The sequence below is a fragment of the Ranitomeya imitator genome, chromosome 1, assembly GCF_032444005.1.
Source record: "Ranitomeya imitator isolate aRanImi1 chromosome 1, aRanImi1.pri, whole genome shotgun sequence".
Taxonomy (NCBI): domain Eukaryota; kingdom Metazoa; phylum Chordata; class Amphibia; order Anura; family Dendrobatidae; genus Ranitomeya; species Ranitomeya imitator.
In genome coordinates, this window is record NC_091282.1 from 520,907,969 (window position 1) to 520,933,121 (window position 25,153).

The following is a 25,153-nucleotide window of genomic DNA, read 5'->3' on the forward strand; positions in this document are numbered from 1 at the left end:
GTCCATACTTAGGCATCCTCAGATGCAAGCCTGGGCAAGGGTATTCAGGTGCGCAACCGCTGCCTGCAGTAGACAGCGGTTGCGCACCTGTAGACAGCAGGTGCCCTAAGTTTACGCTGTTGGGTTGTTATTCCCCACCCAGGGACTGTTTTTGGACATCCCAAGGTCCTGTGTCCCCCAATATGGCGATGGAGAAATAGGGATTTTTGTGTACTCACCGTAAAATCCTTTTCTCCGAGCCACTCATTGGGGAACACAGCTCCCATCCATGTTTTTGGCTTGTTGCCTATGATGAGTGTTTTAGTCTGTGACATGTTATTACGGTTAAATCTTGTTAATCTCCTACTGCTTGGCTACGAACTGGTATTATCCGGAGCCAGTGGGCAGTGTATACTGCAGAGGAGGAGCTAACCTTTTTTGTATTTACTTAGTGTCAGCCTCCTAGTGTCCCCCAATGAGTGGCTCAGAGAAAAGGATTTTACGGTGAGTACACAGAAATCCCTATTTTTCTTTTTTGTTTATCATACGGCCGAATAAAAAGTGGAATAAAACGTGATAAAGACGGGTGTAAATAAACATGGTACAGCTGAAAACGTCTTTGTCTCACCAAAAACAAGCAATCATGCAGCTCCATCAGTGGGAAAAATAAGTTATATTTCTCTGAATAAAGTGATGCAAAAATAATTTTTTTTTTCTGTAAAATTAGTTTATTGTATAAAAGCACCAAAACATAAACTATATAATGAGGTATTGCTGTGATCGTACGGACTCGAAGAATAAAACTGCCTTATCAATTTTACCACACGCTGAACCACCAAAAGAAATTCCCTAATTGCTGTTTTTTGTTTGGTCTGCCTCACAAAAATCGGAATCGAAAGTGATCAAAAAATGTCATGTGCCCGGAAATGGTACCAATAAAAACGTCAACTCGTCCCGCAAAAAACAATGCCTCACATGACTGTGGGCAAAAATATGAAAAAATTTATACTTCTCAAAATGTGGTGATGCAAAAACAATTCTTTTGCAATAAAATTTTTTTTAGTGTGTGACAACAGCCAAACATAAAAAAACAGATATAAATCTTCTATCTCTGTAATTTCACCAACCTTTAGAATAAAGTCGCGTAATCGCTTATACTGCACGAGGAATGGCGTAAAAATATAAAGAAAACCAATTCTTCACCTACTGTTTTTTTTCATTCTGCCTCCCAAAGATCGCAGTAAGGCTCAGTGCACATTTATCCTGCGCTCTGCGTTCAGCACTTACACCGGGGATTCCGTGTAAATCTCTGAAATACGTAATTCAGACAGAACCTCTGGTAGAAGATTGCCTATAATGAGGCAGATGGAGGCACTGTGGACGCCATAGGACCTGTGATCCAGCGGTGTCCGTCTTTTTAGGCTATGTGCACACGTTCAGGAATTCATGCAGAAAATTCCTGTGGAAATCCGGACATTTCTGCCAGATTTCCGCATGAAATCCGCATGCGGTTTTTTTTTTTTTTGCGCGGTTTTGACGTGGTTTTTGCACGTTTTTCCCGGACATTTCCCAATGCATTAGACAGTGGGAAATCCGCGAAAAAAACGCAAAATTAATGAATAGGTTCATTATTTTTCCGCAATGCGTTTTTCAGGCGGAAAAACACACATCATGTGCACAGAAATTGCGGATTCCATTATAAATGATGGGATGCTTAATGTATGCAGATTATTTGCAGTTTTATAGCGCAAAAACGCTAAAAAACCACAAATAATCTGCAATGTGTGCACATAGCCTTAGGCGTGCATAAAAGTGCCATCGGCCACAGCTTTGTGCACTTCTGAATAGGACAGCACTAAACAGAGGCTAGATAAAGTCCAGAGTAACTCTGCTGCCTCATTATAATGATTGGGTCCCTCAGGGGTTTCATATGAATCACGTCACTCAAAGATTTAGAAGGGGATCCAAGAAGTATCGTTTCTCCTTGCTGAGAGTGACATGTTCAGCATGCCGAGATGAGGAGACTTAAAGCCTGAAGGCTCCTCTGGAAAATATGCAAATTGTCTCTTCAGAGAGGAAGAAGACTAGGACTTTAGTGCCACCTATTGGAAGTAGCTATCCTAATGTCAATGTAGACCCTTTAAGGAGCCTTGTCACGTGACGTAGGATAAAAGCCAAATCAGAATCTCAATTTGCAGACAGTTTCTCCTTCGCCTCATTGGGGGACACAGACCGTGGGTGTATGCTGCTGCCACAAGGAGGCCGACACCAAGTGATACAAAGAAAGTGATCTCCTCCCCTGCAGTATACACCCTCCTGCTGGCTCTCAGCTAACCAGTTCTTGCTTAGTGTCCGTAGGAGGCACACGGACGGGTCTGCTATTCAGACCCAAAACTCTTTTTATTTTATTTTTACCTTTTTTACATTTTTGATTTTACCTTTTTACAATGGACAAAGGGGCAGCAGATCCTTTCAAGGCTCCGATCTCCCCGAACCATCAACAGTGTCGCCTCTCTGTATCCTCTTCTGCGACATGGGATGCCAAGCCTGAGCTGATTCTTAGGGGCGACGGGCCCCTTCAAGGGCACCGATCTCCCTGCACCCTGAACAGACGAGCACATGGCATGTCGCCTCCACGTATCCTTTTCCCCAGCCAGGCCTAATGCCGGACAACTGGCCCTGTCCACTCGGGGGCTGAACTCCGTGGATGTACAGAGGCCCCTCTCTTTGGCGTCCGAGCAGCCCCCACTGTCCCACCACTGTTAAAGCGGATGGCACAAGGAGTCAGACGGTTCCTCTCCACCTCCCTAACAAAGGGACAGTGGATTGAGGTTTATCCCTCTATCCCTGCACCGTCCGCCCTGCAATACCTGACCTGCAGCTGAACAATAGAGTGAGCGCGCCTTCCTCGGCGCTAAAACCCAGTCATCCGCAGCGGCTCCATGCCGGGACGCGCACCGATGGTGAGTGGATCCAGTCAGCGGTGGCCTCTGCAGTGGGATATTCACATGCTGACAGACAGCCTCAGCTTCCCTGTGGCCCACCTCCCTGAGGTAACTCTCCGGCCGGCTGCAAAAACTTAGCCCCCGGCTTCGGCCGATGCGTAGGCTGTATCCCGGAAGTCGTGCCCGCACTATGGTGCGCTAAGGCTGCTCCACCCACTTTTCTGGCGCTTCTCGCCTGGCACGGGAGCGCTCAATTTTCTCGGCCACTACTACGCCTTTCACTTCTACCGCTGGTATCGCTCCCGCCGGCTGCAAGCATTTAGGCCCCGGCTTAGGCCTATTCATGGAAGTCTCGAGGCTCTGCCCACATCTTGTCTGTGGCTCCGACCCCCTGAATTGGCGCTTCTCGTTCTCTGCGAGATTTTACCACCTCTGCAACTCCCGGTGGCCATCTTGGTTCACCCGGCCGACTCACGCAGGGGCGACAGTTTTTTTTTTTTTGTATTAAAGGGGCAACTCCGGTTCTGCTCTACACTTCGCAGTGTCACTCATAAGGAGACTAAGCTCCCTCGTAGAGCATTTGCCATTCAGTCCGGATAAGCGATTCACTGGACAGAAACCGCGACGTGGGATGCCATGCCTGGTCTGATTTTTAAGGGCGACGGGTCCTTTAAAGGGCGCCGATCTCCTCACACCATCAACAGACGAGCTCCATGTATCCTCTTCTGCATCAAGCCGAACGCCAATCTGCCACATGAGTACCCGGGTAAGGAAGTACCTAACCATAAAGGCACATGACCAGTATGCCCTGGTCTTAAAGGCACATGACCTGTATGCACTGGTCTAAAAGGCACATGATCAATCCGAAGCCGGTCATAGGAGCCCTCCGCCGCTGATCCCAGTTTATCCCAGAGTACCTAGTTCCCTCAGTGGACTTCGTTACTGACCGCAATCATGGTTTCTCTGACCAAGAGGTTGAATCCCTCCATGAACCCTCTGGCTCGGAGTGCTCACAGGACCGATATACATGGTCCCTCTCCTACATGGGAGCCGTCGGCTAGCATGGGCCGCAAGTATTCTAGAAAGTACAGGCATCTAGAAATGTACAGGCATCTAGAAAACGGAAGTTTTCATTTCCTGATCTCTCTCCCCAATGATTTGCTGAGAACAAGGCTCTGAATGTCGATCGAATATTGCTTTGGATCTGGACCTGCCAGAGCTTCAGAAAAGGATGGATTCACCTATTTATATAATCAACCAATCTCTGTACCTTGATGAGGTTCAACCTGCCCTGTCCACCCGGGGACCTGAACTCTGTGGATGTACAGAGGCACCCTTTTTTGGCGTCCGAGCACCCCCCTCTGCATCACCACTATTTAGCAGATGATTCAAGAAGGCGGACAATCCCTCTCCACTTTCCTGTTAAGAGGATGGTGGACCGAGGGTTCCTAATTTTCGACTCTGCACTGTCAAAAGAGAGCGGCGATGGCTAGAGACAGCTTTTTCCCGAACTGCCGGATGCAGCCGTGCATTCTGCCACTTGGCAGATTAACCGTGTAGAATCTCCTGTGGTATACCTACCAGTATCCCTGCCCGATGTATCATCAATTAAAAATATCACAGACTGTCAGACAGCAAATCTGGTTCGTTTCGTCTTGCTGATTCGGGTTCAGCACTCTACCCTTCCTTATCCGCGGCATGGGTTGCTAGAGCAATGGTCTCCTGGTCGGAGACCTTAACTAATTTGATTCACACCAGTAACCTTTTCCCGAAGACAGTACAGCTGACCAATCAAATCTTCTGAGCGGGAGTCTAACAAAGAATAGTGTGTTTCCTACAGACCCACCCAGCAGTGGAAGGGTTGTCCAGGACAGTCTAGATCTAAGGAATCTTGGTTCCAAAAAGGGGAACGAAAAGAAGACCGTTCCTGGACCTCAAACTTCTAACAACCTTTGACGAGGTCTTCTTTTTTTCGGATGGAGTTCCTCCGCTCAGCCATTTCTTCTACAGAAAAAGGTGGAGTTTCTGGCATCCATCGACATTCGGGATTTTTACCCTCACATTCCTATTTTTCCCCTCTACAAAAATCCCTTCGCTTTTCCATTCACGAACAGCATTTTGAAGTCACGACCTTGCCCTTCGGCCTGGCTACTGCACCCAGAGTGTTCGCAAGGGTCATGGCGGTTGTCCTGTTCCTCTGGCACCAAAGTAGCATGGTCGTCCTGCCCTATTTGGTCGACGTTCTAGCCGCTCTTCCAGGACTACGCTGAGTCGTCTATATCAGGGGTCCCCAACTCCAGTCCTCAAGGCCCACCAATATGTCATGTTTTCAGGATTTCCTTAGTCTTGCCCAGGTAATAATTGCATCACCTGTGCAATGCAAAGGAAATCCTGAAAACATGACCTGTTGGTGGGCCTTGAGGACTGGAGTTGGGGACCCCTGGTCTATATCACTTGTGATGCCCTCACCTGGGCTGGCAGCTAAAGTTAGACAAGTTTTCCTCATTTCCAGCCCAGCAGATCCTTTTTGAGAATGATCCTGCACAAGAAGGATGGTAACTCTCTCGAGTCAAGGTCGTGGCCCTTCAACAGGGAGCTCGCGCACTTGATCACTCATCCCCTCAGTTCATTCGATTCGCTAGGAGGGTTCTGAGGAAAAATTGTGACGACAATGGAAGCAGTTTCCTTCGCTCTGCTCGTTTTTAGCAAGTCAATCAGGCTTTCAAAGGGTAGTCTCTGAGCTCCTTTCTCATCCAGGGCCTTCTCCTGGTCCAATGGTTATTGGTGAATACCTATGCTAGTCTTCTTCTCACGATCATTGCTCTGGGGATCCGAACGGTACGGCTAATCCTACAGCAGGTCCACTGCCTTCAGGCGGGTCACCACATCCGACTTCAATTGGATAATGCCACATCTGTGCCATATGTCAATCATCTAGCAGGTACCCACAGTCAAGCGCCATGCCCGAGGTACCTCACACTCTCTGATGGGCCAAGAGCTATCCTTCGGTAATCTCGGCAGTACATATCCCTGGAGTAGAACACTGGGCAACAGACCTATTCAGCCGTCAGGGATTCTCCTCAAGTGAGTGGGAACTTCACCCGGAAGTCTTCCATCAGATCTGCCTTCACTGGAGTACTCCAGATGTAGGTCGGATCGTGTCCAAACTGAACGCCAATGTACTCGAGTTCATGGTTTGGCCTCGAGATCCAAGAGCATCGCAGTGCATGCTCTGTTCTTCCACGGTACCAATTTCCATGACCCCTCTTCCACTACTTCCGAGATCTTTTTGGAAGCAGGAAGGGCCCCAGTGATCCTGGGAGACCCGCACTGACCATGTCAGTATTTCTCGTTTGCGGCACTAGTATTTTTCCGTCTTATTGCAACAAAACTGCAAATATGGACTTCCTCGCAGGGAGTCTTCACCTGTGGTTCTTTCCTATCGCATTCCGTTAGATCTTTGGGACCTTAATGGTCCTGGGGAACTTACAGTAGACTCCTTTTTTGATCCGGACAGTTATCGGGGAAGTCGCTCCCTTTTTTCTCTGCGATCTTGTCATCCTGATGAGTCTTCAGAGCTTGCCGCTCTGTTCTTTCAGACTTTTTTCTTATTACCATCAAGGCAAGGTTATCCTCAGGCCATCCCCTTCCCTTGTTACCAAGGTGGTATTGTATTCCCACTGGTACAGTGGCATCATCCTTATCTTTCGGCTCCAGTCCACAAAACGGAATGGGTTCTCCATAATCTGGACGTGAGTGAGTGCTCCGAGTAGGTACGTATCGAGGACGGCGTCCTTCCGAAGGTTACACTTTATTTGGGCTTCCTGACGGTAAGAAGGTTTCCTGACTGTCACAGGAAGGGTTTAGCCGTTTCATCGGCCATGTTAGCCTGGTGGATTCGTTTCACCATCCAGGAGTCCTTCCGTGCTAGATGTCAGCCTATCTCCCTGTCTGAGGGCTCTAGGCACCAGACGTCGGCAAGGACGGCTGCAAGCTGGCGGATTCGTCCAGTCCGCATGCATTCTTGAAGCACTATAATTCCCACACTTCCACAGATGTGAGTCTGGGCAGGCAGACTCTGCAGGCCGTGGTGGCGCACTTGTTAGTAGCGGTTACACAGGGCCTGATCTGATGCTGTCCCCCACCCAGGGACTGCTTTGGGATGTCCCACGGTCTGTGTCCCCCAATGAGGCGAAGGAGAAATAGGGATTTTTGTGTACTCACCGTAAAATCCTTTTCTCAGAGCCATTCATTGGGGGACACAGCTCCCACCCTGTTATTAGCTTGTATTTGTTTTATAATTGGACATGCTATACTCTCATATATAATATGACATGCTATACGCTCATATGTTATTGATCTCCTATTGCTTTTGCACCGAACTGGTTAGCTGAGAGCCAGCAGAAGGGCGTATACTGCACTTCTTTGTTTGCTTAGTGTCAGCCTCCTAGTGGCAGCAGCATACACCCACGGCCTGTGTCCCCCAATGAATGGCTAGGAGAAAAGGATTTTACGGTGAGTACACAAAAATTCCCCCCCTCCGACACACACACACACACACACACACACACACACACACACACACACACACACACACACACACACACACTCTCCAAAAATTCCTGTGAAGCACCTGAAGGGTTAATAAACTTCTGGAATGTGGTTTTGAGCTCCTTGAGGGCTGCAGTTTTTAGAATGGTGTCACTTTTGGATATTTTCTGTCATATAGACCCCTCAGTCACTTCAAATATGATGTGGTCCCCAAAAATAAAAAGGTGTTGTAAAAATGAGAAATCGCTGGTCAACTCTTAATTCTTAACTTCCTCACAAAAAAAAAAATTGGTTCCAAAATTGTGCTGATGTAAAGTAGACTGGGAAATGTTACTACTTAAGTATTGTGTGTGACAGATCTGTGATTTAAGGGGATGAAAATTCAAAGTTGGAAAATTTGCGAAACTTTCGCCAAATATCTTTTTTTTTTTTTTTTTTCACAATTGCAACTTATATCAAATAAATTTTACTACTACCATGAAGTACAATATGCCACGAAAAAAAGTCTCTCAGAATCACTGGGATCCATTAAAGCTTTCCAGAGTTTACCTCAAAGGGACAGTGGTCAGAATTGTAAAATTTGGCCTTGTCTTTATAGTGAACCTGTCAGCAGTTTTAGCTGACATAAGCCCTGAAAGGTGATGGTCGTATCTTATCTACAGCATTCTATAATGCTGTTTATCTGCCCCAACCCAACCTGGGTCGGTCCGGTCCGATGGGTGTCGCTGGTCTTGGTCCGGGGCCTCCCATGTTCTTATGATTGACACCCTCCTGCTTGCTTTTTGTGGATGACGCGACCTTGCATCATCAGGCTCCTGCGCAGGTGTACTTCTCTGCCCTGCGGAAGCGCCAGGAAAGGTCAAAGAGCTCCGACACCTGTGCACTGCAGTACTTTGCTCTGCCCTCAACAGGGCATAGAAGTATGCCTGCGCAGTAGCGCGATGTCGGGGAGCCTGTGTGGATGATGCAGGGTCGTGTCATCCACAAGAAGCAAGTAGGAGGGCGGCGATCATAAGAAGATAGGAGGCGCCGGACCAAGAAGAGCGACACCCATCGGACCGGACCGCGGCCCCACAGGTGAGTATAAGTAATTTTTCAGCGTCGAGTTGGGGGCTTATATACAGCATTATAGAATGTTGTATATAAGCCCTGAAAGTTGATGGTTGTATCTTATATCGGCCAAAACTGTTGACAGGTTCCCTTTTTTTGTGCAAACCACCCTTTTTTTCCTGATGTGTGCATTTTTTTCCCACTTTAGGTGCTTTACCTGGGTATGCGGTTGCTATTAACTTGACGAATTCCATAAAAAATAAGGCCATTAGTGAAGATATTTTTAGTATTTTAAAAGATGTGCAAAACCCTAACCAAGATGACGATGATGGTAATGTATCTTCTTTTTTGGGGGGGATTTAAATAAAATATGGTCATATCATTTCATAGCACCATTTAGCTTCTCACTTGGCAATTACAATTTACATGTTTGCTTTCTTTTAGATGAAGGGATGAGCTTTAACCCCCTGAAAATAGAGGTGTTTGTTCAGTCCTTACTCAATTTGGCTTCAAAATCTTTTAGCCATTCATTTAGTGCACTCGCAAAGTAAGTAAATTGAGCACCACATTATTGCATAGATTTACAACCTTGACTTGATAACTTTCTGCTGCGTAGTTTTAATTTTTTTTAAAGGCTCTGTTACATTTGACCCATCTAAACTATTAATATGGTCGTACAGGTATCGCTCTAATCAGCTGCCTTGTTGAGAAATCCTTTATCACTTTATATAAATTACCTATTCCCAGCTCTGGGGAGAACTCTCCCTGGAAGATTTACTCTGCCTCCAGAGGTTATTTTACATGAAGAGGGAGTTATCAGTGTGATGGCCGCTCTCTGCACTCCATATCTCTCTGCAGAGCTGTGTATGATAACTGACACATCTGCAATATTGTTGCAATACAGAAGAGCTCAGAGAGATGCAAAAAATGTTTGCAAGAAGACAAAGTTGGTTTCTCCTGTTTGTGTTAGTTACTTATCTCACTGGTAACTCCTCCTTCATGTAAAGTAATCTCTGGAGGCAGAGGTATCTTTAAGGAAGAGGTCATTTTACAGATGGTGATTAAAGATTATTTTTCAACAAGCCAAGTGAAATGAGACCTACAGGGATGACTTTTTTTGTCAGCAGTCTATAACCTGTTTGTCCATATTAAGTCTAGAGAGGTGAAATGTGGTGACAGATTCACTTTTAAAGGTTTTTTTTTATTTATTTATTTTTTTTGTATTGTTTTACTAATTTTATTTATTTATTTTTTTTTAAAGGTTTCATGATGTATTTAAAGTCCTGTCTGACACAGAGGAAGGAAAGCTCCATATTTTGAGGGTGGTGTATGATGTCTGGAAAAATCATCCTCAGGTGGCTTTTTTAATACATGACCGTTTGTCATTAGAGCAATGTTCAGATGTATAAAAAGGCTTTTATTTTAATTGTTGTCTTTTTGTTCTTTTCTCTGCAGATGATTGCAGTACTCGTGGATAAAATGATCCGAACACAGATTGTCGATTGTGCTGCTGTAGCTAACTGGATATTCTCCCCAGAGTTATCTCCTGACTTTACTAGGTAAAATAAAAAAATCATTTTGCTTCTTGCTAAGTGCTTAACCCCTTATTGACATATGATGTACTGGTATTTCAAATGTCAGCACCCTGTTTTTGATGTGGACTCGGGAATCTAGATGAGCGAATTTGATCGTATCGGGGCTCATTCAGCAAGCTATAGCGCTTACCGAAAAAGGTGCATAGGGAACCTGGATACATGGAGCGCGCTGGCCGATTAGCTGACCTGCTCCACAACTGCATGTGTCGTGGCTGTGTGAAAGTCACGACACATGCATGGAGAGCCTGTTGGGACTGTGACACAGCTGCAACACATGCAGCTGCGGATCCGATCAGCTGATGCGATCCAGGAAGCCGCTTTCCTTCTGCAGCTTATTCTGTAAGCTCTATGGCTTGTCGAATGAGCCCTGATCCGATCAAATTCGCTCATCTCTACTCAGGAACAGAGTCTGCATCTTTGCCAGCAGAACAGCTGTAGTTGTGCTGAGAAATTACATACAGGAGGACTCATTTTGCCAATTATGTGACTTCTGCAGGCAAATGGTCACTCCAGGAGTATATTTCAGGGTACTAGACTAGAGGGCTGAATACAAATGCACATCAGAATTTTCAGATTTAAGTTAAATAATTAAAAAGCAATGTATCATTTCCTTTACATTTTACAAATACTTGTTACTTTTGTGTTGGTATATCTCACAGGTGGGGAACAATTTTTCTGCCAGGAGCCATTTATACAATCACTCGGGAGCCGTAAAAAAATAACTTTTAAATTTCTCCTGCTACATTTGGTCAAACATTGAATTCACTCCCCTCTAATATCATGGCTGGAACTGCTTTTATTTTGGGTGACTGTTAGGTGGTGTTGAAGGTGGTGTTGATGATGTTGCTACTCGTAACTGGCTTTCCAGATTTGCTTCACTCTGTAGCACATTCAATTTTTTGCGATGCTTTTTGAAAAAAACTCACAGCTGTAAGTTCTAAATACAAATGTATATTATACTGCATATTTCCCCACTGTGGGAAAATTATCACTGTTAACCCATTTCTGACATTTGCAGTGTGTATATTCATCCTGGTCAACCAATGCATGTATATATACGTCATAGCGATTGCCCGCGCACAGGAGGCTGACAGCTGAACACCGCCACTCAGTGCCAGGAGCGGTGCCTGCACTGCTCCTGGTACTTTAACCTCTAAATACTGCAATCAATATCTATCGCAGCAGTTAGCAAGCATGCAGAGGGAGGAAGCCCCATCTGCTCTTCGATCGTCGACGTCATCGAGAGTGGCCGATCGGTGCCATGGTGACTCCATATTGTCATGACGACAAATGGGTCAACAGAGCTAGCGTAATTGCTAGATAATGCTTAGCGTATGGTGTAGCAAGTTTGTGAGTGCAGCGCTGACAGTTTGTAAAGCATAGCAAATCTCCTGCTCTATAAGAGATCAGGCTGCAAAACCTGAAAGTTTCATAGTGGAACAAGATGGGAAAAAAATGCAAAAAAGCCGGTGGGGGAGGGGGAGCGGCGGGTCACAAAGATAGGAGCCGGACGCTGTGGCTAAAGCCTGTGCTGCTGCTAAAGAGAAGTGAATATTCCTTTCTCTTATAGCGCGCACAGTGACACCTGCAGCCCCTGGCTTCCAGAAAACATCCTAATCACCCTCCAGTGTGCCCTCACAGCATCTCAGTACTGGCTTCCAGTTGCTCTTCCTGTGCTGAGCGATCACGTGGCACCGCTCATTAAGGTAAAGAATATGCACGCATCTCCACTCCCATAGGCATGGATGGAATATTCATTACCTTAACCCCTTCGCGCCACGCGCCGTACTAGTACTGCGCTGCCGGCACTGCATTTGTACCAGCAGCAGTACTAGTACGGCGCACCGATCACCGCGGTCTCGCACTGAGCGCCGCGGTGATCGGGTGCGGGTGTCAGCTGTATATAACAGCTGACACACCGCAGCAATGCCCACGATCGGCGCGATCGCCGATCCCGGGCATTTAACCCCTCTGATGCCGCTGTCAGTAGTGACAGCGGCATAGAGGGGGATCGCGCAGGGACGGGGGCTCCCTGCGCTCTCCCACCGGAGCAACGCAATGAGATCGCGTTGCTCCGGTGACCCGGAAGGAGTCCCCGGATCCAAGATGGCCGCCGGACTCCTTCCGGGTCATGAAATGACCTGGCTAGCCGGCGCCTACTGAGAGCAGGCGCTGGAAAGCCAGCTAAACTGTCTGTCAGATCGTTGATCTGACAGAGTGCTATGCACAGTGTCAGATCAACGATCTGATCTAAAACAGAGATGTCCCACCCTGGGACAATGGTAGAAAGCTAAAAAAAATAGAATGTGTAAAAAAAATAAAAAATCCCCAAATAAAAAAAATAAATAATAATTTCCCAATAAATCCATTTATTTATGTAAATTAAAAAAAAACAATAAATGTACACATATTTGGTATCGCCGCGTCCGTAACGACCCGCTCTATAAAACTATCCCACTAGTTAACCCCTTCAGTGAACACCACAAAAAAAATAAATAAAAAAACAAGGCAAAAAACATTGCTTTATTATCATACAGGCGAACAAAAAGTGGAATAACACGCGATCAAAACGACGGATATAAATAACCATGGTACCGCTGAAAACGTCATCTTGTCCCGCAAAAAAAAAAGCCGCCATACAGCATCATCAGCAGAAAAATAAAGTTATAGCTCTCAGAATAAAGCGATGCAAAAACAATTATTTTTTTATATAAAATAGTTTTTATTGTGTAAAAGCGCCAAAACATAAAAAAAATTACATAAATGAGGTATCGCTGTAATCGTACTGACCTGAAGAATAAAACTGCTTTATCCATTTTACCACACATGGAACGGTATAAACGCCCCCCCTAAAAGAAATTCAGGAATTGCTGGTTTTTGTTCATTCCGCCTCCCAAAAATCGGAATAAAAAGTGATCAAAAAATGTCATCTGCCCGAAAATGTTACCAATAAAAACGTCAACTCGTCCCGCAAAAAACAAGATCTCACATGACTCTGTGGGCCAAAATATGGATAAATTATAGCTCTCAAAATGTGGTGATGCAAAAACTATTTTTTGCAATAAAAAGCGCCTTTCAGTGTGTGACAGCTGCCAATCATAAAAATCCACCAAAAAAACACTATAAAAGTAAATCAAACCCCCCTTCATCACTCCCTTACTTAGGGAAAAATAATAAAATGTAAAAAAAAGTATTTATTTCCATTTTCCCGTTAGGGCTAGGGTTAGGGCTAGGGTTGGGGTTAGGGTTTCAGTTATAATTGGGGGTTTCCACTGTTTAGGCACATCAGGGGCTCTCCAAACGCGACATGGCGTCCAATCTCAATTCCAGCCAATTCTGCTTTGAAAAAGTAAAACAGTGCTTCTTCCCTTCCGAGTTCTCCTGTGTGCCCAAACAGTGGTTCCCCCCAACATATGGGGTATCAGCGTTCTCAGGACAAGTTGGACAACAACTTTTGGGGTCCAATTTGTCCTGTTACCCTTGGGAAAATAAAAACGTGGGGGCTAAAATATCATTTTCGTGGAAAAAAAATATTTTTTATTTTCACGGCTCTGCGTTATAAACTGTAGTGAAACACTTGTTGGTTCAAAGCTCTCACAACACATCTAGATAAGTTCCTTGGGGGGTCTAGTTTCCAATATGGGGTCACTTGTGGTGGGTTTCTACTGTTTAGGTACATCAGGGGCTCTGCAAATGCAACATGACACCTGCAGTCCATTCCATCTAAGTCTACATTTCAAACGGTGCTCCTTCCCTTCCGAGCTCTGCCATGCACTCAAACGGTGGTTCCCCCCCACATGTGGGGTATCAGCGTACTCAGGACAAATTGGACAATAACATTTGTGGTCCAATTTCTCCTGTTACCCTTGGGGAAAAAAAAAATTGCGGGCTAAAACATCATTTTGTGGAAAGAAAAAATGATTTTTCAATTTTCACAATGCTACATTCTAAACTTTAGTGAAAAAATTGGGGGTTAAAAGTGCTCACCACACATCTAGATAAGTTCCTTAGGGGGTCTTCTTTCCAAAATGGGGTCACTTGTGGGGGGTTTCCACTGTTAAGGCACGTCAGGGGCTCTCCAAATGCGACATGGCGTCCGATCTCAATTCCAGCCAATTTTGCATTGAAAAGTCAAATGGCACTCCTTCCCTTCCGAGCTCTGCCATGCGCTCAAACAGTGGTTTATCCCCATATATGAAGTATCGGCGTACTCAGGACAAATTGCACAACAACTTTTGGGGTCCAATTTATCCTGTTACCCTTGGGAAAATAAAAAATTTGGGGCAAAAAGATCATTTTGTGTGAAAATTAATATAAATTTTTTTTTACGGCTCTACATTATAAACTTCTGTGAAGCACGTGGAGGTTCAAAGTGCTCACCACACATCTAGATTAGTTCCTTAGGGGGTCTACTTTCCAAAATGGTGTCACTTGTGGGGGTTTCCACTGTTTAGGCACATCAGGGGCTCTCCAATCGTGACATGGGCTCCGATCTCCATTCCAGCAAATCTTGCATTGAAAAGTCAAATGGCGCTCCTTCCCTTCCGAGCTCTGCCATGTGCCCAAACAGTGGTTTACCCCCACATATGGGGTATCGGCGTACTCAGGACAAATTGTACAACGACTTTTGTGGTCCAATTTCTCCTGTTACCCTTGGTAAAATGAAACAAATTGGACCTGAAGTAAAAATTTTGTGAAAAAAAAGTTAAATGTTCAATTTTTTTAAGCATTCAAAAAATTCCTGTGAGGCACCTGAAGGGTTAATAAACTTTTTGAATGTGGTTTTGAGTACCTTGAGGGGTGCAGTTTTTAGAATGGTGTCACTTTTGGGCATTTTCTGTCATATAGATCCCTCAAAGTCACTTCAAGTGTGAGGTGGTCCGTAAAAAAAATGGTTTTGCAAATTTTGTTGCAAAAATGAGAAATCGCTGGTCAACTTTTAACCCTTATAACGTCCTAACAAAAAAAAATTATTTCCAAAATTGTGCTGATGTAAAGCAGACATGTGGGAAATGTTGTTTATTAACTATATTATGTGATATAACTCTCTAATTTAAGGGCATAAAAACTAAGAGTTTGAAAATTGCTAAATTTTCATAATTTCCGACAAATTTTTGTTTTTTTCACAAATAAATGCAAGTCATATCGAAGAAGTTTTACCACGATCATGAAGTACAATATGTCACGAGAAAACAGTGTCAGAATCACCAGGATCCGTTGAACCATTTACGAGTTATGACCTCATAAAGTGACAGTGGTCAGAATTGTAAAAATTGGCCCTGTCACTTTGGTGAAAACAGGCTTTGGGATGAAGGGGTTAATGAGCGGGGCCACGTGATCGCTCAGCGGAAGGAGAGCAACTGGAAGCCATCACCAACGAGATGCTGCGAGGGCACGCTGGAGGGTGAGTAGGATTTTTTTGTACTAGGAAGTATGCATACAAGGATGGGATGGGGGGAGCCACGCATACTAGGACAGCATACCAAGACAGCGACGGGGGGAGCCACATGTGCGTTCCCCTGTGAAACTCCTGTCCTTACAAGTTGAGATGACTGCCTGTGTCTGCAGTCTAAAGTGAATCCTCACTGCCATCTCAAAGTAATCTCCTTTTAAGCTGTGTCCACTATTTAGGGTCCGCCCCCAGCGTGACATAGTATGTTCATATAGCCAATAACGTATGTGGTTACCCCCCACACAAATATAGAGGTTATGGGTGGGTGTATATACTAACCGCACGTGCAGTCTCCGGCAGTGATGCTTCAGGAGTGGAGCGCACACTTACCGGAAGTAGTGACGCCATATTGTGTATGTCACCTAGTGTGCTGCCAGACGGAAGTCTAACCCAGTGGTCGCGCTCCAGATGCTGGAACGCACACTAACCGGATGTTGCGACGCCTGTTGAATGAGTCACTTCCGCCCATTCCCTAAACCGGTGTTCCCGCTGTTGAAAATAGAGCGCTTGAGCCCCGGAAGAACTGACGCCATCTTATCCGCGCCACTGCTAGGTTTTACCACATACTCTGTCTGCCTTAAGGGGCGCAACAAAAGCTGGAATAAGCCCTTAGTGCACCCAGGACTGCACGATGTCCTAATGAGAGCCCAGACACGAAATAGGGCAGTGGATACATATCTAAATCAACTGATTGTATGGATATGGGTAATAGGTGAACAATATACAAGGCCCATACCAAGTCCGCCCCAGAGTGAGCATAAATTAATACGAAGTAACAAATATAGCTATATACAAGAGATGAGATGGGCAGTATAAATTCATGAAAAGACAGATCCATCTATATATATATATATATATATAAAAGCGGAGTCTAAGGATGCAGATAGTCTAGTCAAGTAATAATGGTATATAACGCTAGAGTAGGGCCCATAGTGAGACATAAATGTAACATAGACTATCATGGGCACGAGCAATGGCTCAATGCCCACAGGTCATAGTAGACACATTAAGATTTTGTTTCCTTTGCAAATTCCTCTAGCTAGAGGCACCACAATACAGAATTACAGATTCAAAGACAAATAATTATTATATGTTGATCTCGCATAGAATATTAGGGGAAAAGAGAGAGGGAGGGGGAGGAAAACAATAACCCAAACAAAGTCCTGATGGGGAAACTAAATGAAGATGTATGTGGGAGATTATAAAATAATGGCCCTTTTTTATAAACAGAATGGAAGGCTGACTGTATGTAAAAAGATGACAGAATACTGAATTACGTACCCTTTTATAAAAAACAAAAGAGAATTAAAATAACAAACAACAATATTCCTCACCTGTCCTCTGAGAAAATAATAATCCATTTCTCACAACTGGTCTAACTGATGTAGTTGCATGATGCAACCATACAGCCTGGCATCCAGCACACACTGAGCAGCATCTGCTACTACTGCTCAGTGTCTTGCGGTGAACTCCAATAATCTGTCTGACATCAATGCGAGCATGAGAAAGTTCTCACGCTTGTGGTGCCATCAGGAAGGTCCTGGGAGTTCAGTTCCTTCACCTAACTGACGTCAGCGTGAGCGCCGTGGGAAACTTTCTAACGGAGCTCGAGCTGATTTCAGTTGAAGGTGAAGTGACTTCATTGGCTGTAAACTCCCAGGACCTTTCTGTTGGCACTGCGCATGTGAGAACTTTCTCACGCTCGTGGTGACTTCAGACAGGTTACTGGAGTTCACCGCAAGACACTGAGCAGCAGTAGCAGACACTGCTCAGTGTCTCTGCTGGATGCCAGGCACTGTATATACACTCCAAAATGTCAAACGGTGCTCTTTCCCTTCCGAGCCTGCCGTGCGCCCAAACAGTAGTTTTCCCCGACATATGGGGTATCTGGGTGCTCAGGTGAAATTGCACAACAATTTTTGGGGTCCATTTCCTGTTGTCACCCTTATGAAAATAAAAATATTTGGGTCTAAAGTAAAGTTTTTGTGTGTGGGGTGGGGGGGGGAATCATTTCTTTCCATCCACATTCTATTAATTCCTGTGAAGCACCTGAAGGGTTAATAAACTTCCTGAATGTGCTTTTGAACTCTCTGAGGCATGTATTTTTCTGTCGTTTACTGTACAGACGCCTCAGTCAATCAATCAAATTTGGTGTGGACTCTTATACAACTTTTCTTTAATTTTGTAGGAAAAATGAGAAATCGTGGGACCACTTTTAACCCTTATTTTTTTTTTTTTTCATTGCTTCAAAAATTGTGCTGATGTAAAGTAGACTTGTTGGAAATGTTACTTATTACCGTATATACTCGAGTATAAGCCGAGATTTTCAGCCCCAATTTTTGGGCTGAAAGTGCCCCTCTCGGCTTATACTCGAGTCACGGTAGCGGTGGGGTCGGCAGGTGAGGGGGTGAGGGCGCTGAGGTATACTTACCTAGTCCCAGCGATCCTCGCGCTGTCCCTGCCTTCCTCCCCGTCTTCTGTGCTGCAGCTTCTTCCCCTCTTCAGCGGTCACGTGGGACCGCTCATTACAGAAATGAATAGGCGGCTCCACCTCCCATTGGGGTGGAGCCGCCTATTCATTTCTCTAATCAGCGGTGCCGGTGACCGCTGACAGGAAGAGGCTGCAGCACAGAAGACGGAGAGGAAGGCAGGGATAGCGCGAGGATCGCTGGGACTAGGTGAATATGTTATATTTACCTGTCCCCGTTCCAGCCGCCGGGCGCCGCTCCATTTCCCCGGCGCCTCCATCTTCCCGGCGTCTGCGCTCTGACTGTTCAGGCAGAGGGCGCGATGACGCATATAGTGTGCGCGGCGCCCTCTGCCTGATCAGTCAGAGCAGAGACGCCGGGAAGATGGAGGCGCCGGGACCGGACGCTGGGAGCTGCAATCAAGAGAGGTGAGTATGTGTTTTTTTTTTTTTTATTGCAGCAGCAGCAGCGGCCATGGCACAGATATATGTGCAGCATCTATGGGGCAGTATGAACGGCACACAGCACTATATGGGGCATCTGTGCAGCATCTATGGGGCAGTATGAACGGCACACAGCACTATATGGGGCATCTGTGCAGCATCTATGGGGCAATATGAACGGCACACAGCACTATATGGGGCATCTGTCCAGCATCTATGGGGCAGTATGAACGGCACACAGCACTATATGGGGCATCTGTGCAGCATCTATGGGGCAGTATGAACGGCACACAGCACTATATGGGGCATCTGTGCAGCATCTATGGGGCAATATGAACGGCACACAGCACTATATGGGGCATCTGTCCAGCATCTATGGGGCAGTATGAACGGCACACAGCACTATATGGGGCATCTGTGCAGCATCTATGGGGCAGTATGAACGGCACACAGCACTATATGGGGCATCTGTGCAGCATCTATGGGGCAGTATGAACGGCACACAGCACTATATGGGGCATCTGTGCAGCATCTATGGGGCAATATGAACGCCACACAGCACTATATGGGGCATCTGTGCAGCATCTATGGGGCAGTATGAACGGCACACAGCACTATATGGGGCATCTGTGCAGCATCTATGGGGCAGTATGAACGGCACACAGCACTATATGGGGCATCTGTGCAGCATCTATGGGGCAATATGAACGCCACACAGCACTATATGGGGCATCTGTGCAGCATCTATGGGGCAATATGAACGGTGCAGAGCACTATATGGCACAGCTATGGGGAAATAATGATCTATTTTTATTTTTGAAATTCACCAGTAAATGCTGCATTTCCACCCTAGGCTTATACTCGAGTCAATAAGTTTTCCCAGTTTTTTGTGGCAAAATTAGGGGGGTCGGCTTATACTCGGGTCGGCTTATACTCGAGTATATACGGTAAGTATTTTGTGTGACATAGCTTTCTGATTTAAGGGCATAAACATTTAAAAGTTTGAAAATTGCAACATTTTTTCACAAATAAACGGTTGTCATATCGAGCAAATTTTACCACCGTCATGAAGTGCAATATGTCACAAAAAAAAAACGTCTCTCCGAATCAGTGGGATCTGTTGAAGCGTTCCAGAGTTACCTCATAAAGTGACAATAGTGAGATTTGTGAAATGTGGCCTGTTCATGAAGGTGAAACCAGGCTCGGGGATGAAGGGGTTAATGTAAGATTTCTAGAACTCAGTCAGTGGTATGGACATCACATAGGAGTCACTGCTGTTTGTACATCGCATAAGAGATACCGACTATAATACATACAAACATCACATAGGAGACACTGATTCTGGGAGCATCTACCTCACAGGAGACTCTGGCTCATCTACCTCACAGGAGGGGCTGCTGCAGTCGGTGGGACTGGAGCGCCCGCATAGTACACCTGCCCGCATAAAGACGTAATCCTTCATTGCATTTGGCACAGTGTTCAGTAGTCAATGCTATGTGCACGTGCTAGCCGTGTCAAAAGCCATTAAAGTGATGGCGGGTGCGTGTGTGTATATAAAATATGGTATGTGGCTGCCATATTAGCTGTGTGCTGCCCCCTGTAGCTATAGAAACACTATATATATAAAAAAAATCATCATTTAGTTTTAACCCCTTCACAATGGGGCAATTGTTCGTTTACTCCCCTTCCAAGAGCCATAACAATTTTTTTTTATTTTATTTTCCCCATCCACTTACCAATATGCGGGCTTTTTTTTTTTTTTTTTTTGCGGAACGAGTTATACTTTTTTTTTTTAAATTACACCATTCATGTGATGCACTGGAAAGTGGGGGAAAAAAATCCAGGCTTGTTAAAATTGCTAAAAAGTGCAATTCCACAATTGTTGTTTGGGTTTATTTCCCATGTTCACTTTATGGTAAAACTAAACCTGGCAATATGATTCTCCAGGGAAGTACGACTATGCAGATACCACTTGCCATTTACAATATATACATATATATTACATATATATTACATATATATTATAATTTTTTTTTTCCCAATACTTTACCAATTTTTGGATTAATTTTATATTTTGATCGGACTATTCTGAACACTACAATATCATGTCTTGTTAACAAAGGGATGATTTGAACGTGTTTGTACCGTATTTTGCGGATTAGAAGATGCATCGGATTATAAGACAGACCCCAAACTTTGAGGAGAAAAATGGGGGAAAAACACTTTTATTTATGGAAAAAAAAAATGGTGGTGCCGCTTATAATCCATGCGTCTTATTGCTTTCCGGGGGTGGTGGCTGCAGTGAAACTGGGTCCCAGGGTCGCTGCTGGAGGAGGCAAGAGTGGAGCGTTGCTGCAGGCTGGGATGAGGGGGTGTTCGGATGTGCGCCAGTGTCCGGTGGTGCTGGGACTCTTCCAGCCTTTTTTTGAAAACCCAGAGCCCCCACATTTACATGGTTTACTATGCGGTGGACTCAGGGAAAATGGCTGCCAGAGGCGGCGCATGCACAGATGGAGGCCTCAGCACCAAGATATATTCACTGAAGTAGTGGAATGACAGGTACTGGGGTCTTCAGCATACCCCGGCTGTCCTAACAATCTATTGGTGCCTCACTTCACGGTCGTGCCATTGAGCACAAGGAAGGGAACACCCCTCCTACCAGTGTGTGTTTAAATGCTGCTGTCTGAGATTGACATTGGCATTTAGCAGGCTAAATTGAGGGCGCGGGCTCCACTCCACCCGCACTGCTGCGGTGAGAGCCAGATGACTCAAATCAGCCTTCATCTGCCGAGAAATGTGTGGGCTGTGCTTGCCTATGTCATGAATGGGTTAAAGGGAGTCTGTCAGTAGCATCAACCCTCCTAAATAGTCTTTAGGGGCATGCAGGTCATAGGAAGCCAAGTAAAGTTGTACCTTAATATCTACAATCTACAGTTTTATTCCAGAGAGTCATGTTTTGGTTCTATGTAAATGAACTGTTCCAGATTATGGGCCGGACATTTATTAACCCCTTCCCGACCTTTGACGCCACGTAGGCGTCATGAAAGTCGGTCGACCCATGACGCCTCTGTGGCGTCATGGAAAGATCGCGTCCCTGCAGATCGGGTGAAAGGGTAAACTCCCATTTCACCCGATCTGCAGGGACAGGGGGAGTGGTAGTTTAGCCCAGGGGGGCTAGAGATAGAAAATAAAGCCTACCTTGTCTCAGAGAAATTCCCCAAAGGAAAAGGCAGCCCCCCAGATATATTGACTGTGAGTAAGATGAAAGTCACAAACACAGAAATGAAACAGGTTTCAGCAAAGGGAGGCCAGACTTACTAAACAGACCGAGGATAGGAAAGGTATCTTTGCGGTCAGCACAAAAAACTACAAAAAGACCACGCAGAGTGTGCAAAAAGACCTCCGCACCGACTCAGTGTGGAGGTGCTACTCTGCATCCCAGAGCTTCCAGCTAGCAAGGCAAAATCAAGATAGCAAGCTGGACAAGGAAACAATGAACGAATAATTAACTAGCAGGGACTTAGCTTCTGCTGGAGTAGACAGGTCACCAGAATGATCCAAGACCGAACTGAACCAGTACAAGAACATTCACAGCTGGCATGGAGTAACGATCTGAGTGGAGTTAAATAGAGCAGCCAGCCAAAGAATAAACTAAGTCACCTGTGGAAGGAACCTCAGAAGCAGCAGCTCCACTCACAGCCACCAGAGGGAGTCCATGGACAGAACTCGCCGAAGTACCATTCATGACCACAGGAGGGAGTTGGATAACAGAATTCACAACAGTACCCCCCCCCCCCCTTGAGGAGGGGTCACCGAACCCTCACCAGAGCCCCCAGGCCGATCAGGACGAGCCAAATGAAAGGCACGAACTAGATCGGCAGCATGAACATCAGAGGCAAAAACCCAGGAATTATCCTCCTGACCATAACCCTTCCACTTGACCAGGTACTGGAGTTTCCGTCTCGAAATACGAGAGTCCAAAATCTTCTCCACCACATACTCCAACTCCCCCTCGACCAACACCGGAGCAGGAGGATCAACGGAGGGAACCATAGGCGCCACGTATCTCCGCAATAACGACCTATGGAACACATTATGGATGGCAAAATAAGCTGGAAGGGCCAAACGAAAAGACACAGGATTGAGAACTTCAGAAATCTTATACGGACCAATGAAACGAGGCTTAACCCCTTCCCGACCCATGACGCCACGTAGGCGTCATGAAAGTCGGTGCCAATCCGACCCATGACGCCTATGTGGCGTCATGGAAAGATCGCGTCCCTGCAGATCCGGTGAAAGGGTTAACTCCCCCGTGGCTACGATCGCTCTGATTGGCAGTTTCACTTTCAACAGCCAATCAGAGCGATTTTGTAATATTTCACCTATTATAACTGGTGAAATATTGCAATCCAGCCATGGCCGATGCTGCAATATCATCGGCCATGGCTGGAAACACTAATGTGCCCCCACCCCACCGATCGCCCCCCCCAGCCCTCCGATCTGTCCGGTACACTGCTCCGGCTCCCCTCCGTCCTGTGCTCCGCTCCCCCCGTGCTCTTGTCCACCCTCCCCGTGCTCCAATCACCCCCCCTGCACTCCGCTCCACCCCCCCCCCCCCTCCCATGCTCCGATCCCCTCCCCCCCCATGCTCTCCCCCCACCCCATCATACTTACCGATCCTGCCGGGGTCCGTCCGTCTTCTTTCCTGGGCGCCGCCATCTTCCAAAATGGCGGGCGCATGCGCAGTGCGCCCGCCGAATCTGCCAGCCGGCAGATTCGTTCCAAAGTGCATTTTGATCACTTAGATTATATCTCAGTGATCAAAATAAAAAAAATAATAAGGTAGGGACAATAAAAAAATAAAGAATTTTTTTTTTCCCACTAATGTTAGGGCTAGGGTTAGGGCTAGGGTTAGGGTTTCGGTATGTGCACACGTATTCTGGTCCTCTGCGGATTTTTCCGCTGCGGATTTTTCCGCTGCGGATTTGATAAATCCGCAGTGCTATACCGCTGCAGATTTATGGCGGATTTACCGCGTTTTTTCTGCGCATTTCACTGCGGTTTTACAACTGCGATTTTCTATTTGAGCAGTTGTAAAACCGCTGCGGAATCCGCACAAAGAAGTGACATGCTGCGGAATGTAAACAGCTGTGGTTCCATGCAGTTTTTCCGCAGCATGTGTACAGCGATTTTTGAACTGTAAACTCATGGGAAACTGCTGCGGATCCGCAGCGTTTTCCGCAGCGTGTGCACATACCTTTAGAATTAGGCTATGTGCACACAGTGCGGATTTGGCTGCGGATCCGCAGCGGATTGTTCCATCAGGTTTACAGTACCATGTAAACCTATGGAAAACCAAATCCGCTGTGCCCATGGTGCGGAAAATACCGCGCGGAAACGCTGCGTTGTATTTTCCGCAGCATGTCAATTCTTTGTGCGGATTCCGCAGCGTTTTACACCTGTTCCTCAATAGGAATCCGCAGGTGAAATCCGCACAAAAAACACTGGAAATCCGCGGAAAATCCGCAGGTAAAACGCAGTGCCTTTTACCCGCGGATTTTTCAAAAATGATGCTGAAAAATCTCACACGAATCCGCAACGTGGGCACATAGCCTTAGGATTAGGGTTGGAATTAGGGTTGTGGTTAGGGGTGTGTTGGGGTTAGGGTTGTGGTTAGGGGTGTGTTGCGGTTAGGGTTGTGATTAGGGTTATGGCTACAGTTGGGATTAGGGTTAGGGGTGTGTTGGGGTTAGTGTTGGAGTTAGAATTGAGGGGTTTCCACTGTTTAGGCACATCAGGGGTCTCCAAACGCAACATGGCGCCACCATTGATTCCAGCCAATCTCGTATTCAAAAAGTCAAATGGTGCTCCCTCACTTCCGAGCCCCGACGTGTGCCCAAACAGTGGTTTACCCCCACATATGGGGTACCAGCACACTCAGGATAAACTGCGCAACAATTACTTGGGTCCAATTTCTCCTGTTACCCTTGTGAAAATAAAAAAATGCTTGCTAAAACATCATTTTTGAGGAAAGAAAAATGATTTTTTATTTTCACGGCTCTGCGTTGTAAACGTCTGTGAAGCACTTGGGGGTTCAAAGTGCTTACCACATATCTAGATAAGTTCCTTGGGGGGTCTAGTTTCTAAAATGGGGTCACTTGTGGGGGGTTTCTACTGTTTAGGCACACCAGGGGCTCAGCAAACACAACGTGACGCCCGCAGACCATTCCATCAAAGTCTGCATTTCAAAAGTCACTACTTCCTTTCTGAGCCCCGACATGTGCCCAAACAGTGGTTTACCTCCACACATGGGGTATCAGCGTACTCAGGAGAAACTGGACAACAACTTTTCGGGTCCAATTTCTCCTATTACCCTTGGCAAAATAGGAAATTCCAGGCTAAAAAATCATTTTTGAGGAAAGAAAAATTATTTTTTATTTTCATGGCTCTGCGTTATAAACTTCTGTGAAGCACCTGGGGGTTTAAAGTGCTCAATATGCATCTAGATAAGTTCCTTGGGGGGTCTAGTTTCCAAAATGGGGTCACTTGTGGGGGAGCTCCAATGTTTAGGCACACAGGGGCTCTCCAAACGCGACATAGTGTCCGCTAACAATTGGAGCTAATTTTCCATTCAAAAAGCCAAATGGTGCGCCTTCCCTTCCGAGCCCTG

At 45.9% G+C, this 25,153-nt stretch overlaps 1 protein-coding gene across 2 annotated transcripts in view; it reads left to right on the forward strand.

Annotated features, from left to right (window-relative positions):
- The window catches only part of NCBP1 (nuclear cap binding protein subunit 1), an 80,211-nt gene that overhangs the window by 50,001 nt on the left and 5,057 nt on the right, over positions 1–25,153 (forward strand). For both annotated transcript variants that reach the window (XM_069766788.1, XM_069766797.1), the window contains exons 16-19: positions 8,734–8,856; positions 8,970–9,072; positions 9,787–9,880; positions 9,981–10,084. In XM_069766788.1, the coding sequence (XP_069622889.1) occupies positions 8,734–8,856; positions 8,970–9,072; positions 9,787–9,880; positions 9,981–10,084 (424 nt within the window). The remainder of the gene's footprint in view (positions 1–8,733; positions 8,857–8,969; positions 9,073–9,786; positions 9,881–9,980; positions 10,085–25,153) is intronic.